At 39.3% G+C, this 15,004-nt stretch overlaps 1 protein-coding gene across 3 annotated transcripts in view; it reads right to left on the bottom strand.

The window, feature by feature from the left end:
• Window positions 1-14,598, bottom strand: part of GABRG3 (gamma-aminobutyric acid type A receptor subunit gamma3) — a 718,893-nt gene extending 704,295 nt beyond the window's left edge. For all 3 annotated transcript variants that reach the window (XM_043554901.1, XM_043554902.1, XM_043554903.1), the window contains exons 1-2: window positions 14,360-14,598; window positions 9,117-9,265 (exon numbers count right to left, since the gene is read on the bottom strand). In XM_043554901.1, coding sequence (XP_043410836.1) covers window positions 9,117-9,265; window positions 14,360-14,412 — 202 coding nt within the window. In that variant the 5' untranslated portion in view covers window positions 14,413-14,598. The remainder of the gene's footprint in view (window positions 1-9,116; window positions 9,266-14,359) is intronic.
• Window positions 14,599-15,004: the final 406 nt, after the last annotated feature.

The following is a 15,004-nucleotide window of genomic DNA, read 5'->3' as shown; positions in this document are numbered from 1 at the left end:
AGATGGAAATCTATAAGTGGTGAAGTTGTTTCTTTCTCTCAGTGAATCTGCTGGCAACTGGTGGAAGAACCCATTATTTGAGTCCAGCTCTTTTCTTACTCAAACCCTCTCTAAGCCACATGAAGCTATTTTGCTCAATTCCTGCAGTAGTAATGAATAAACATAAGAAACAGATCATTTGTTATTCTATAAATGGAATTGCATATTCAAATCAAGTCCAGTCATTATATTATTCCTAGGGACATGTGATCTCAGTTATTTACCAAATTACATATAAAAAATACTTATACATTGAAATCTCATTATATGTTTCCTACAAGCAAAAATACAGCCTGGTGAAAAAAAAGTCTTTTTAATGAACTGAACTGCATGCATATGCTCTAATACAGGCTTGCCTTACAAAGAACTCTGCCTTAGGTAAAACAATGCCATGGTAAAATCCTAAGTCTAAGGTACGTGTGTGAAAAGGATCACTGCCCAAAATGTGGGCATTATGTGGGGATTATGTGAGGAAGGGTCACCTACCACCATGTGTTGAGCTGAGGTGATGGGTCTTAACCCAGTGTCTGCTGGATGCCTACTTAGTCTCCCAAAGAGATGACAGGTATAATTTCTCCACAAAATTTATTCTCCACCCCCCTATGCATTTGAAATAGCTTTATGAGAAAATCAGTTAACTGTCTACAGTAATAGCTTTTACTTCAAGGACAGCAATTAAGAATGTCTGTTTCCTCTCCTCCTACATCTGTTCTGCGAATGGAGTGAATACATTTGAATTGTTTTCTGGATATACAGTGATTGTTGAGAAATGACAACTTACCCATCTGTGTAGTAGGCTGTGGTTTTTAGGTGAAGACTAACTAATCTGACCTAAATATACACTTGAAACAGCCCTCCGATGTGCATTAAGAAAGGAAAAGATTGTTAGAAAGGTCATCTGAAAATCAGTGCCCAGCTGAGGCAGTTAGTCTGCTATGCATTAGAGACCCCAAATATAGCACACCTTACCTTCAACTCTTTTCCTCTAACATACAAGCACCGACACTTCAACACTTGAACTTCATTTCTTTGGATTAAAACCTTATGTCTCTTATTCTTCCTTAAAATATAAAAACCATCAGGATGAGGGACAATTGTATATATCCATTATAAATCATATCTTAATAATACATTTGATTCTTTGTACAGCCCTTCATACATTTCAAAATTCTCTCAAATTCTGTGATCTAACTTGAACTCTCAAAACCCTATGGAAGGACATGGTAGGAGTTGTCACATTTACACACATCAGGAAACAGCTCAGAAAGACATGAGGGTTTTCTCTGCCTTTCCACTGGCTATTCCAGGCTTCTCTCTGATACATCACATCTGTGACCAAAAGTCTTTAAGCATTCTTTTTATAGTTCTTTGGTTACTCAATCATGCCCATAATTTTTCACTGAAAGATATCAAAGAGCAACACAATAAGACATGATTTAAAAATTATACTTCAAAGCCCACTTATTATGTCTCTTAGTTGCTTAACATGCATTATCCACAACAAAACTAACTCCTAACTTATCTGGGGTCATATTCCCATACTTAGTATTGTCTCTTTCCCTTTCGTTAGTATTGTCTCTTTCCCTTTCGTCATCCAGCAACATGACCCTGGAATGGGTAGGAGCTCCTCCTGTAGCACTCAGCAGGATATTCTCTAGGTCACTTCAGTAATCTTGAATCAGTGTGGAGCTACCATGTCCAGTTCTGGGAGGTGTGAAGAAAAGAAGTTCAGGACATCTTAGCCAGTGGAGCATTCCCCACTGAGGAGGAGGTTAGGATTCCTCTGTCTTCTGCCACCAAGTTACAGCAGTGGCAGAGATCACCTTCTCACTCATGCAACCAACTTCTTCTCATACCGGATGCTCATCATTCCTCATTTAGAAGAAGTTTTAACTAAACTGGGAAAATAAACTTTGGAAAAGCCTGGAAAAGAAGTCCAGATATGTAAATACCTGAAGAAGAGGGATAGAAAATTAATACTTCTTATCATGGACATAGCCAAGAAAAGATTATTCAGATGTTCTGCTTAGATTAAATGAGTCCATGAGTCATTTCTATGCATTGTGCATGTATTCGGTGTTCATTCACCTTTAAAAGCAAACAAATAAGGGGCGCCTGGGTGGCGCAGTCGGTTAAGCGTCCGACTTCAGCCAGGTCACGATCTCCCGGTCCGTGAGTTCGAGCCCCGCGTCAGGCTCTGGGCTGATGGCTCAGAGCCTGGAGCCTGCTTCCGATTCTGTGTCTCCTTCTCTCTCTGCCCCTCCCCCGTTCATGCTCTGTCTCTCTCTGTCTCAAAAAAAAAAAAAAAACGATAAAAAAAAATTAAAAGCAAACAAATAACCTTTTATTTTTCCCAACACTGACTGTCCTTGGTATAGACAGTCCAGATTATGGACAGGGAATTTGTATTCTGTAATATTCTATTTTCAGGAGAGTGGTTCAAATTTCTTGAAATCCTGAAGGGAGAGAAATTCACTCAGGTTCATTTCCTTTCCTTTTCACAATTCTCTTATTAGAAGGTATATCCTCCTCCAGCCTTTTCGAGCTCACATGACAAGATCTGTTCCGGAGATAAATGATACCCTAAATAACCCTGAACTAGTAAAGGACACAGCAGAAGTATTACTTAGAATGATGGATAGTTAAAGATGGAGAACTAAAACAGATACATTCATAATTTAGAAGTTAGTTGAGGAGAGAGAATAGCTGGAAAAATAGTGAGTATTTTTAAAACATAATGATCACAATTTGTATTATGAAAACTAAGTAGAAGATTCCATGTGGATATGTTACTTCTATGCAACATAAATGAGTCTGTTCGATTCCATCTATTTATTGTTGACAATAACAGTGATGAGCCATTTTATTTATTTCCTGAGGACGCAGTTAGACTATGTATATTGGGAGGTGCCAACGTAAACTACTGCATCTATAGTTAGGAACTGCGAACTGTGTCCTGGGGTGGGGGGAAAGAAGATCAATTCTCAGCTGCAGAACTATGGAAAGTACACAAAAGTGTTGCAGAAGCAGTTTCATGGATGCAACACATTACATCATCCTCAAGACAGTCCTTCAATATGTGCTATTTCTATTGTACAGATGAGGAACTGATACTTAAAGAAATTCAAGGAAGACACTTGTTCCACTCTGGCTGGGAGGTAAGAGGGGGGCAGACCATGAAAAGGGGTTCTTGTAGGAGGTAATATCTAGGCTTGAAGAAAGGTAGCAAAAAGCTTAGTGTGGAAGTGGGAGAAGGTAAGGGAGAAGGTAAGTGTGGAGTTTGAGGAGTGGAAGTAGGTAAGGGCCAGATAGTGGCTTACCTCTTAATTTCATTCTAGGGGCTTGATTTTATCCTAGAATCAAGTGGAGTTTGAATGAATTTAAGCTAAAGAGTGCCTTAAACAGGCTTGCCTTACTCCAAAGTGGGATTTGCAATATCAACTCCTAAAGTGCTTTTTTTGGGGGACCCTACCCCCTTCCATCCTCTTTAGAAAAAAACAAGCATCTATGTTGCTCCCCAGTTGTCCATGGTCCAGGGCTTGGTGCAGAGTGAAAGCACAGTAAATAGGGACTGACTGGGAGAGGGAAGGGAGAGTGATAGAGAGGTGAGCAGATAAATTGGTAATTACAGTAAACTAATAATAGATCCATGTATAGCACTATGTTATGAAATATAAGTTGACTGTATCCTGATGAAGAGGCATCAGGGTTATAGCACATAAAATGGGCTACATGTGAAAAAAGTAGTGAGAAAATAAAATAAATTCTGATTTTTATAGGAAATTGTCCTTTAAAGCAAAGCCCTTCTAAATCCTGAAAGAAAATCATGTCTAATTCAGTATCTTTGACCAGGAGAGCTGATCTTGGGCAGTTATTCTGATTGAGCATCAATGAGTTGCAGGAATTAGCCATTCAGACATTGTTTACCATTTAAATGCAGCAGGAAGAGGATCCTATAATGCACCAGTGATCCTTCAGACTTTCATTAGGTCATTCTGCTGCCCCAAGGATCATGACAATGTGAATGGTGGAACTTTATAGTCATAGACCAAAAGATGTGTATCCTGGTTTACAGTTCAAAATCTTTCACTCAAAAACCACAGAGCCCTTCTGATGACATGAGGCTTTAGAAGAGTTGCCATCTAAAAAAGTATTCTTCCTTTATGTGCATTATGCTGTTTCACCTGGAAAATTCAAAATTCCTTATGTACATAATGGAAAAATAAAATCTCCAGAGTTGTGAATAGTGCTTGCCTTTTGCCTTAATATATCCCCTTCTGAGTGTTTTGGTGTGTGTGTGTGTGTGTGTGTGTGTGTGTGTGTGTGTGTGTAGAAGGGATTCTCTGTTTTTTAATAGGATTGCCTGGCATTTTCTACAACTAGTAATGTGGCTAGGTAATCTAGCTATAGTCAGAGATCTGGGTTGGAAGCTGAACTCACCCACTTTCTACCCATGTCCAATTTTCCACTTCTGAAGACAAATGTGGTGTCTACCATAGATTGAAGGTGCAGTGCTATACTGTAACACAAGATAAGCAAAGGATTATACTTACCCAGAACAGCAAGGAACAAGTCTTATTTATCTTTGCTCTGGGGCCAACCACAGTGTCTGACAACTAATGAGGAAATTAGCACCATTATCTCAATCTTCTCTTTCCATATTAATGCAGAATTACTGCAATCTTCACATTGCATAGACCGACCCTTCATTTAAGGGGAAAATGTGGTGACAATTGAATTTATGAACCTTGTGCAATGGTAATTTAGATGTACTGCTCACTGAATAAATGTCTTAAAACTGCAAGGAAGTTTATGAGTAATTTGGTGCCCTTCTTTCATTGTATAGAAGAGGCAACAGAAACACACAAAGATGACATGAATGCTCCAATAATGCACTGGGTATGTATCTCCAAACTCTCTGCACACTACATCACAAGGGTTTTGATGTTCTATGCCTACTGAAACCAGTGTAATTCTATGTCCTGCTACTGATAAATTGGACACCTGAGCCTCAAACTTGGAAAACCAGAGGAACAAAGAGCTGGGGTAGTATGCAAGCTAGCAAGCTGCTGGACTCTAAATGAAACTCAGCCCCATGGAGAAGAATAAATAAGCTACAGTTTTGGTTCATCCTATGAAAAATGTGTCTGCCACAATCCCCATGTTCTCTGATCATCACCAAGAATATGGTACAGGCCTGTACCAACAACTGTATGCATTCCTCTCCTGGCCAAACACACCACTTTTGCCTTGGTCTTGGATCAGAATCTACTTTTAAAATCAATCTATCATTAATCTATCAAAACAATTGATAGAAAACAACCTAGACAGAAAATCAGCAAAGATATAGCAGAACTCAACAATACCACCAAACAACAGGATCCAATCCATTCAGCGACAGCAAAATGCACATTCTTTTCAAGTGCCTATGGAACATTCACCAAAATAGACCATATTCTGGGCCATACATCAAACATTAACAAAATCAAAAGAATTTAACTCATATAGAGTATATTCTCTGGTCTCAATGGAATCAAACTAGAAATCAGTAAGAGGTAACAGGAAAACTTCCAAACACTTGGAAACTAAAAACACACTTCCAAATAGTCTATGAGTTAAGGGGGGAAAAAAACTCAAGAGAAAGAAACACATTGAACTTAATAAACAATGAAAGTCCAACATACCAAAATCTGTGAGATATAGCTAAACTAGTGCAGTGAGGGTAATTTAAAGTACCCTTGCTTAGATTAGAAAAGAAGAGTCTCATGTCAAGAAACTAAGTGCTACATCAAAACAGAAGAAGAGTAAACTAAACTCAAAGAAAGCAGAAAAAACAAATAATAAAAATAAAAGCAAAGCTTAATGAAATTGAAAACAGAAAAACAATAGAGAAAAACAATGAAACAAAAAGGAGATTCTAATAAATTACATTTAGAATAAATAATAAATAAATTTAGAATAAATAATAAATAAATAAATAAGAAAAGGTCAATCAAATAAATCTCTAGCAAGATGACAAAGAAGAAATAAAGATGACACAAATTACTGTTATCAGAAATGAAGCAAAGGATATATTATAGGCCCTAAAGATATTAAAAGGTTTATAAAGGAATATCAGAAACTATTCTACACACATAAATTAACATCTTAAAGGAAATGGAACAATTCCTTGAAAAGCACAAACCATCATAACTTACCTAATATAAGTTGAAGAGACTTATAACTATTAAGGAAATTAATTTGTAATGACAAAAATCCCAGAAAAGTAATCTCCTGACGCAGACAGTATCACTGAAGAATTCTATCAAATATTTAAATGAGTAGTTAACACAAATTTTTACAGAATCTTTTCCAGAAAACAGATGAAGCTAGTGCTACCTGATACCAAAACCAAAGACTGTCAAAAAAAAAAAAAAAAAAAAAAGGAAAAAGAACTACAGACCAATGTTCCTCATGAATAGAGATGCAAACATTCTTACCAAAATATTGGCAAATAGAATTTAGCAATATATAAACAGAGGTTTTGAAAAAGAGTATTATCAAACACATAACCATGTGGGGCTTATTCTAGGGTTGCAAGACTGATTCAATATTAGAAAAGCACTCAACCTAATTCACCATATTAAGTGTCTAATATATATAAATATAATTTGGCAAAATTCAACATCATTCATGATAAAAAGAAAAAAAAACTTTCAGAAAACCAGAAATAGAGGGAACTCTCTCAGTTTGATAAAGAACATATACAAAATAACTCTAGGTAACATTACATTTAATAATAAAAGACTGAATGCCTTTCCTCTGAGATCTGGAACAAAGCAAGGTGTCCACTCACACTATTGCTCTTCAACAGAGTGTTGGAAGTTCTAGCCAGTGAAATAAGGCTATAAAATAAAATAAAAGACATACAGATTGGAAAGCAAGACATAAAACTTTCAGATGACATGATGGTGTACACAGAAAATCCCAAGGAACCTATCAAAAAATGAACACACAAAACTTCCTAAAACTAGTGAGTTTCAGCAAGTCAGAGAACACAAAATCAACATATAAATAATAACTATATTTCTGTATATCTAGCAATGACACAGGGAAAAAGAAAATTGTAAAAACAGTACCATTTGTAATCACTCCAAAAGCATGAAATATTTAAGGGGAAAATATAACAAAAGATATTCAGGACTTGTATACTAAAAACTGTAAAACACTAGATGTAAAAAATTTAGGAAGATCTAAAATGGAAAAACATATCACATTTGTGGGTCTGAATACTCAACATAGTAATGACAGCATTTTTCCAAAACTAATACAGAGACTTAAAGGTTTTTCTAGATATAGACAAGGTAATTCTAAAATTCATATGGGAAACAAATGGATTATAAGAGTCAAAATAATTTTTAAAGAGAGGAATAAAGAGGCTGAACTAATCTACCCAATTTTAAGACTTACTATATAACTATAGTAACCAGGACTGTGGGTATTGACACAGTGATAGACACAAAGATGAAAAGAACAAAATAGAGAACCCAGAAATAGCCTACACTAGTTGATTTTGGCAAATGTGTAAATGCAATTCAACAGAGAAAAGACAGTCTTTTTAATAAATGGTGATAGAGGAACTAGATATCCATACCAAAAAAAAAAAAATGATGAAGGGAGCTTAGCTCTAAACCTCACACCCTGATTTTATATAAAGACAGATAATGAATTAAATGTAAAACATAAATTTATAAAACTTTTAGAAAAAAACAAAGGAGAAAATCTTGAGGAACAGGGGCTTCATGAAGAGTTCTTAGACAACTCCAAAAGCATGTTCCATAAAAGATTAAAAATCAATAAACTGAACTTCATCAATATTAAAAAATTTTCCTCTGTGACAGATCTTATTAAGAAGATGAAAAGACGAGCTACATATTGAGAAAACATCTGCAAACTATATCTGGCAAAGGAATCACACGTAGATTATATGAAGAACTCAATAACGGAACAGCAAAAATAAAATAAGATAAAATAAATAAAATAAAAATAAAATAAAATAAAATAAAATAAAATAATAAAATAAAATAAAATAAAATAAAATAAAATAAAATAAAATAATTTTTAAAGGGCAACCAATATGAAGAGACATTTCAATGAAGAGGACATAATGTTGGCAAATACACACATAAAGGGAACTCAATATCACTAACCATCAGGAAAATACTAATCAAAACACAATGAGGTATCAATCTAGTAGATTTATACCTATTAGAGCAGCTAAAATAAAAATAGTGACATTGTTGGTGAAGACAGAGAAACTAAATCTCTCATACATTGCTGGTGGGAACAGAAAATGGTACAGACACTTTGGAAAAAAAGTTTGACAGTTTCTTAAAAAAACTAAACAGACATTTATCGTATGGCTTAGCAATCATACTCCTGGGCATTCACCCCAGAGAATAAAATCTTATTTCCACACAGAAACCTCTAAACAAATACACACAGTCGTTTTATTTGTAATGGACAAAAACTGGAAACAACAAAAATGTTCCTCAAGAGGTGAGTGGATAAACAAACTGTGGTACATTGCTGCCATGGATGATTATGTAGTAATAAGAAAGAACACACTACTATGAATACACACAACAACTTGAATGGATCTCCAAATCACTTTGCTGAGGGAAAAAAAGCCAATCTCAAAAGGTCACATACTGAATGACTGCATGAATGTGACATTCTAAAAATGACAAAAATACAGAAATAACAAATAGTGGCTGACGGGGGTTAGGAATTTTGGAGGAGAGAGGTAGGCATGACTACAGGAGCAGCAGGAGTGGGATCTTTATGACGACAAAATAGTTCAGTATGTTGATTGCAGTGGTCCTTCCACAAATCTACATATGATAAGACAACATGAAACCATGCACACACATTGTAACAGTGTCAATCTCTTCGTTTTGACATGATATTACAGTCATAAATTATGTGACTGCACTATCTTTGCAATTTCCTTTGAATTTATCATTATTTAAAGTAAAAACTTAAAGAATATATCTCACAGTATGTTTTCTATTGGAATAACAAACATCAACACTCACTTCCAATATCTGGCCTCAGCTTTTTATCATATTCTCTTAGCAACTTGTTGAGGATAAGAGTCACATCAGTGTCTTGGGATTTTGGAGCCAAGACCCACTTTTGGTTTGATGATGAATCTTCATATTCATCCTCTTCCACCTTCCTGGACCTGTAATTATGGCACAAAGTGTGAAGTATAAGTTGTAGCAATAGCTCCAGGAAGTGTCTTAAGCTTGGCCCACTCAAGCACCATTGACATAGGTAGAAAGTCCCCAATACTCACAGCCCAATCAATGGGTTACATCTAAAATGAAAACAAAACAAAACACATTTTAGAAATAATCCAATTGGATGAATGCCACTGCTCTTAACATGTCATGATGTTTTCATTAAATGTCACAAAATTATTCCTTGTGTACGTTAAACTATAGACTGAAAAGTAAATCAATGCCAGAAGGTCAGCCAAGCAGCAATCACCCTTGCTTGGATCCACCTTGAAAACCTCTGAAGGTCAAAACACAAACCTTCCAGATGTTTGTCAGATGGTGACTTTACATGCTGTTTCCACCCCCTACTGCCAAGACCTCATTTTAGTTGAAGGTGAGAATAGGTTTTGCAGAATCACACTCACTGAAAAATAGTTAAGTCTGAATTCTGTTCTTCTTAAGGAGACTGGAACCTTCGGTCAAGGTAGACATGGGCACATTATCAGGTGGTCTGTTTGGCCAGCACTAATGTGTGGTGACAGGGAACAGAGATGGTGTTTGGTGAATAACTTCTGGCAAGTTGACATGCCTCCTCCAACACAAACTGATTCATTTCTTACAGAGCAGGCTAATACAGACATTAAAAATTAAAATATTTCTAATATGTCTTAATCATTTGGCCCCTCAATAAATGGATCAAAATGAATGTTTGAGCACCTTTGAGCTTGTCTCATGCAACATGACAGCTACCTCTCCTGGGTGATACACACTGACAGGAGTACTTGAATGGAGAGGCATCAAAATGACAAGTTAGTTTTCTTAGCTGAGTGAGGCCACCTCAACAGCACAGCCTTTTGGGCTTGAAAAGAGGAGAGTCTCCTTCTGCATCAAAGCAGCATTTCCAGGTGGACTGCATTTACTAGGGCAAAAAAAAAGCCTGTAAAACAACAAACAGTTTTGCTTATACTCTGTCAACATAAATGTCTTAGTGACTTTTCACCAAAGAGAACAAAATATGGAATAGAAAATTGTATTGAGGTTTATTTGTCCTGACTTTGTATCAGCTCATTTCTGTTTAGCTTCCCAGAGAGAAGCCAAAATGTTAACATTATCCCAGGGCAACTGTGCTCTGGGACACAAGTTTCTTTAAGTTAAATTTTGGAATTGTCTAAATTATCTACAATGAACATGAAAGAAATGAAGAGAGTAAATTTTCAAAAATTTATTATCTCTACTTTGTTTAAATCCTAATAATCATATATATAACATTATATTATAATCACATAATTATATCTATAGTATAATAGTTTATATAATTTTATGTAATATGTAATCATACATATATGTCATATATTATATACATTATAGTCTTTTTATGAGTGTTAACTAGCCTTAACCTAGATTAGGGCAGTATCACATAGTCTAGTCTCAGATGACTATACACATTTATATAAGATTTTGAAAATGAGTACATGGTATATGTCTGGCAGATTGATTTCACTGAAGTTTTTCCTAGGCTTATCTTAAACTGTAATTATATTTCTTGAATATGTATTGACTAGAAGGTTAAAATAAATCATCCATAGAAACTATAAATTGCTGGGAGTTTTTATTTGCACTTAACATTCACCATCAATAAGAACTTAAAAAAATTGGGACACATTCAAGAAGTGACATGTTGCATTTCATTATTTGTAAAACTGAACTTTTACAAATAACAATATAGAATTTAAAATGTCACTGTAGAATATTTTATCAGAAATATTGTCAGGAATATCGTGTTGGGGACAAAAAAAAGAGAGGCTGAAGCAGGCTCTGTAGGACTTGGTTAGCTAGAAGCAATCATTGCCCACAGGACCTGGCAATTCATTCCACAGCAAAACCATTTGGGAGACTGGGGACAGAGGGACAGATCACCTTGGCAGAATCACATATAACATTCTCAAGACATGTTCCAACTCAGCCACAGTCCTTTCCTCTATCCCTCTGTTGTCTGCCTCTTTCTCTCCTCTCTTCTCTTTGCCTCCCATCCCTTTCTCTCTTACCCCTCTCCTGAAGTCCCCTCCCCCACACTCCACAGACCAGACTATGCTTTTTGTGCTCGGCTATTTTTTATTGCCCCAATGGTCATATGTACATAGATTGAGAACATTAACTCTTCATCAGTTCTCTATATATACACAGCCTTCGTTTCTGAAAAATTCTTTTAACTACTTCAAATGCAGGTATTATAATGAGCCTAATTCTCCCTCTAGTGGTGAGGAGAGGGTTTTCCTGAAATTGCATAAGCATCTTCCTTAGAGGCCAAGGCAGGTGAGAGTGGGAGAGAGGAGGAAGGAAAAGCAGCAGCATCCTCTCCCACCCCTTTAGGAAGTCAACCAGGACCTACAGCTTGATGGCTGGGCTGGGGTACACAGTTGCAAAGCGTGGGCAGAGATCCCCTTGTCTCCTTAGAGACTGACACTGAGCTTTTCCCAATTCTGATCTTCCGTCAGTTTGCTGCAGGACTTCAGAGAATGAAATAAAAGCCTCACAGTGCTGATGTCAGACTACCAGCCCCACAGAAAAATCTTCCCTTTGATGAAAACTAAATCTCATCTCAGAGGACCCACTAGAATGTGAATAAAACACAAATGATCTGCTTTTCTAAGTGGGTTATATATAATCTTTACGAGTGTTCTGTTATCAGGATTTTGGATCCTAAATACTATCACTGCAATTAGCTTTTTCTTAAAAACAAACCAGCAATGTATCGCCATTTTTAGATGTTATTTTCACATCTTACACCTTCTCTTTGACTAGAAGGACAAAGTCTGAAGTGTTTTTAAATATTAAAAGGAGCTCCTAAACCTCAGAAATCAGTTAAGTGTCTGCAAGGTATCACCAAGCTCCAGGCATGACTTAGTGCGTTCTAATGCATAATAAGCACATCCATGGGGTGTCTGAACAGGGTGCTTTTCTCTCCATGGAGTTGCCAAGCCATCACCACAGAGCACACTGTTAGAACATTTTCCAGGGATTTTGAACACCAGAAGGGCATTCCAGAGTGCAAACAAGAACCCTCTCAGCATTAATAACAGTTATGAAAGATGACACTGGTCATCAGATTATTTTACATGTCTGTAAAACCCATTCAAAGAATGAAGACACTTTCAAAGGAGAGGCGTATAGCAATATAATTAGTTTAAAATTTGGATTTTCTTGCAACTGATATACAACCTCTATTTTGAAGTCCAGGGAATGAACCAAGATATAGAACATATTAAAATCATTACATGTGCCTTGGTGAAATTTAAGTATGAAGAATCCCAAGAAATTGGACATGTATTTGGGAATTCCCTAGAAACCTGACTGCTTCATGTTAGATACTAAGACATCTTCCTACTTCCTAAGCACATAAACTAATGAGGACAATGAGCAGTTTTCCTTTTAGCATATTAAGTATCTATAAATCTAAAGTATCTGTAATTAATGATCTAGCTCTGAAGTATAGGTCACTTCAGTTTGTGGCAACAGAAAAGATCATGTGGATATGACTTCAAATCTGGACTATATACTTCAGAATTCTACATTATGCCTGGTGCTATCTGCTGGTCTCTCTGGCTCTAGACAGAGATACATCCAGGCGGAATCAATTTCAGAAAGTGGGCTTCCATTTCCTTCCCCAGTTCTCTCCTTAGACGGGAAGAAACTGGAGTTGAAAGGCCCAATGAGTACTATGCCTGGTGGAGAGAGCTGCCTGTGAGTCACCAGTTGACATTCTCTGGCACACTATCTGCCTTTCACACTTTCACCTCTTAGTGGGGATAATGGTATGGAGGGGATGGCCAGGGCTTTCTTCTTCAGAGCCAAACACCCCTGCCAAAGGTGGGGAGTGAGACTGGGGCTCCTATTACGCCTTTTAAGATTTGTTAATGTACCTCCTTCCTTCCTTCCTCACATGAATGAAAATGTAAGCCTGTCATCGTCTACTGACACTTGCAGCACTTACTGCCCATAGGAAGGCTCTCTAGTTCTCTAGCTTCCAGATACAGAAAATAAAGAGGTGTCAAAACAAGAGTGTTTTGGGGAAGTGGGTGTCCCAAGATTCTTGGGATGGGGATAGGGGGAGAGGCATGGAGCTGCTCTGATTTCCAAAGTCTGGGCCAGAGATCTAGTCTAGGAGACAGAACTAAAGAAACCAAACCCAGAATATCCTGTTATATTTACAGCAACAGGGTTTAACCCCTCTGGTCCCATCATCCTTCCACCCTCATGAGCCATCTTCATCCTTTCCTGGAGGTCTCTAAGCTCCCATTATTTGGTTGCTATTCTAGGATGCAGGTTATGGGTATTTATGGTAAGATAATGTCTTACAGTTGCCAGGAAAAGCCTTATTATCAATTATCAACATGCTTTATGGGAGTAAGTGTGTATGTCTGTGTATGTGAAAACTGGCTCATCTAGAAGGGGTGCATGTGTATAGTATGTGTTTGCAGAACCTGGAGAGGAGAATCATTTCTGAGAAGAAGGGTTCTTTCCCTTGCTCCAATCCTCTTCTGCCTGTCTCCAGCCTGGATGTTCTTTGCCAGTGTGATCTAAACTAGGCAGCTAGGAAATCATGACTTCTTAGTCCTGGGAAATTTCAGAGTGATGGAAATTATACAGAACGTCAGTCAATGTGTTTGTATGAACCCCTGGAACACTTGTAGAGAGGGGTAAATGGGAGGTACACACCGCCGGTCATTTATGATAGTGGTTTTCAAAACCCCTTAAAACCACCATATCCGAAAAGCTTCAAGAGAAGAGCCCCATTAATCTCAGAGTCCCCACATTCCTGGTTGCAGAGAAGGCTGCAGCCGCCCAGCCTGGAGAGGCAGATAGCCCTGTCAAAGGGGAGACTGGGACAGGTGAGATGCAGGCGGACTCCGTCTCCCCCGGGCCGGCCCCAGCGGGGCTGTGCCGCAGCCCAGCCGACGGCGGGACGCACCGGGGCTCCTGGCCGGCAGACAGCGCCCCCCGCCGCCTTCCCGTCCCGCTCGGAGCCTCCAGGGCTGCAGGGCCCGGGCGCCACTTACCGGGCGTGCAAACCCGAGAACAGACAGAGGAGGAGGAGCAGCTTCGGGGCCATGGTGCGGTGGAGCTCGGGGAGCAGGGTCTGGGGCCTCCAGCCAGGCGCGGCTTCCTCCGGAGCGCGGGCCTCGCCTCCGCGGGCTCTTCCCTCCCTCGCTGCCTTTGATGCCACTGACTGCGGCGCCACTCGGGCTCCCGGCCACCGCGGCCGGACAGGTGTGGGCTCGGGCGGGCCGCCGCGCCCCCGACGGCCGGCGGGTCTGCGCCCAGCTCTGCGGGGTGCACGCCGGGCACCCTGCCACCGCGGCGCGCCGCCCCCGCCCGCTGCCCGCCGCCCGCCGCGCGCCTGCCGCCTCCAGCCGCCTGGGCGCCGGGTCAGCACAGCCTGGTGGCGGGAGCGGGTGGGCTCGAGCAGTCCCTAATCCCGCCGCCCCGCAGCCCCGCGCGGCGCTGCCCCCTCTGCCGCGAGCTGCGCGCGGGTGCACGGCGGTGGGTTCTGCGCTCGGTGTGCGGCCGCCGCACGTTCGGAGGTGGGGGCAGCAAGGCGGCCGCTCCTCTGGCAGCGCCTGCGAGGCGGCCCCGGCGGGGAGGAGTTTCCCCTATTACACGCCTGGCAACGCGTGCGGCGAAGAAAGCAAGGTTTGAATGGA

Source organism: Prionailurus bengalensis, chromosome B3, assembly GCF_016509475.1.
Source record: "Prionailurus bengalensis isolate Pbe53 chromosome B3, Fcat_Pben_1.1_paternal_pri, whole genome shotgun sequence".
Taxonomy (NCBI): Eukaryota; Metazoa; Chordata; class Mammalia; order Carnivora; family Felidae; genus Prionailurus; species Prionailurus bengalensis.
This window is presented reverse-complemented; position numbering and strand designations above follow the sequence as displayed.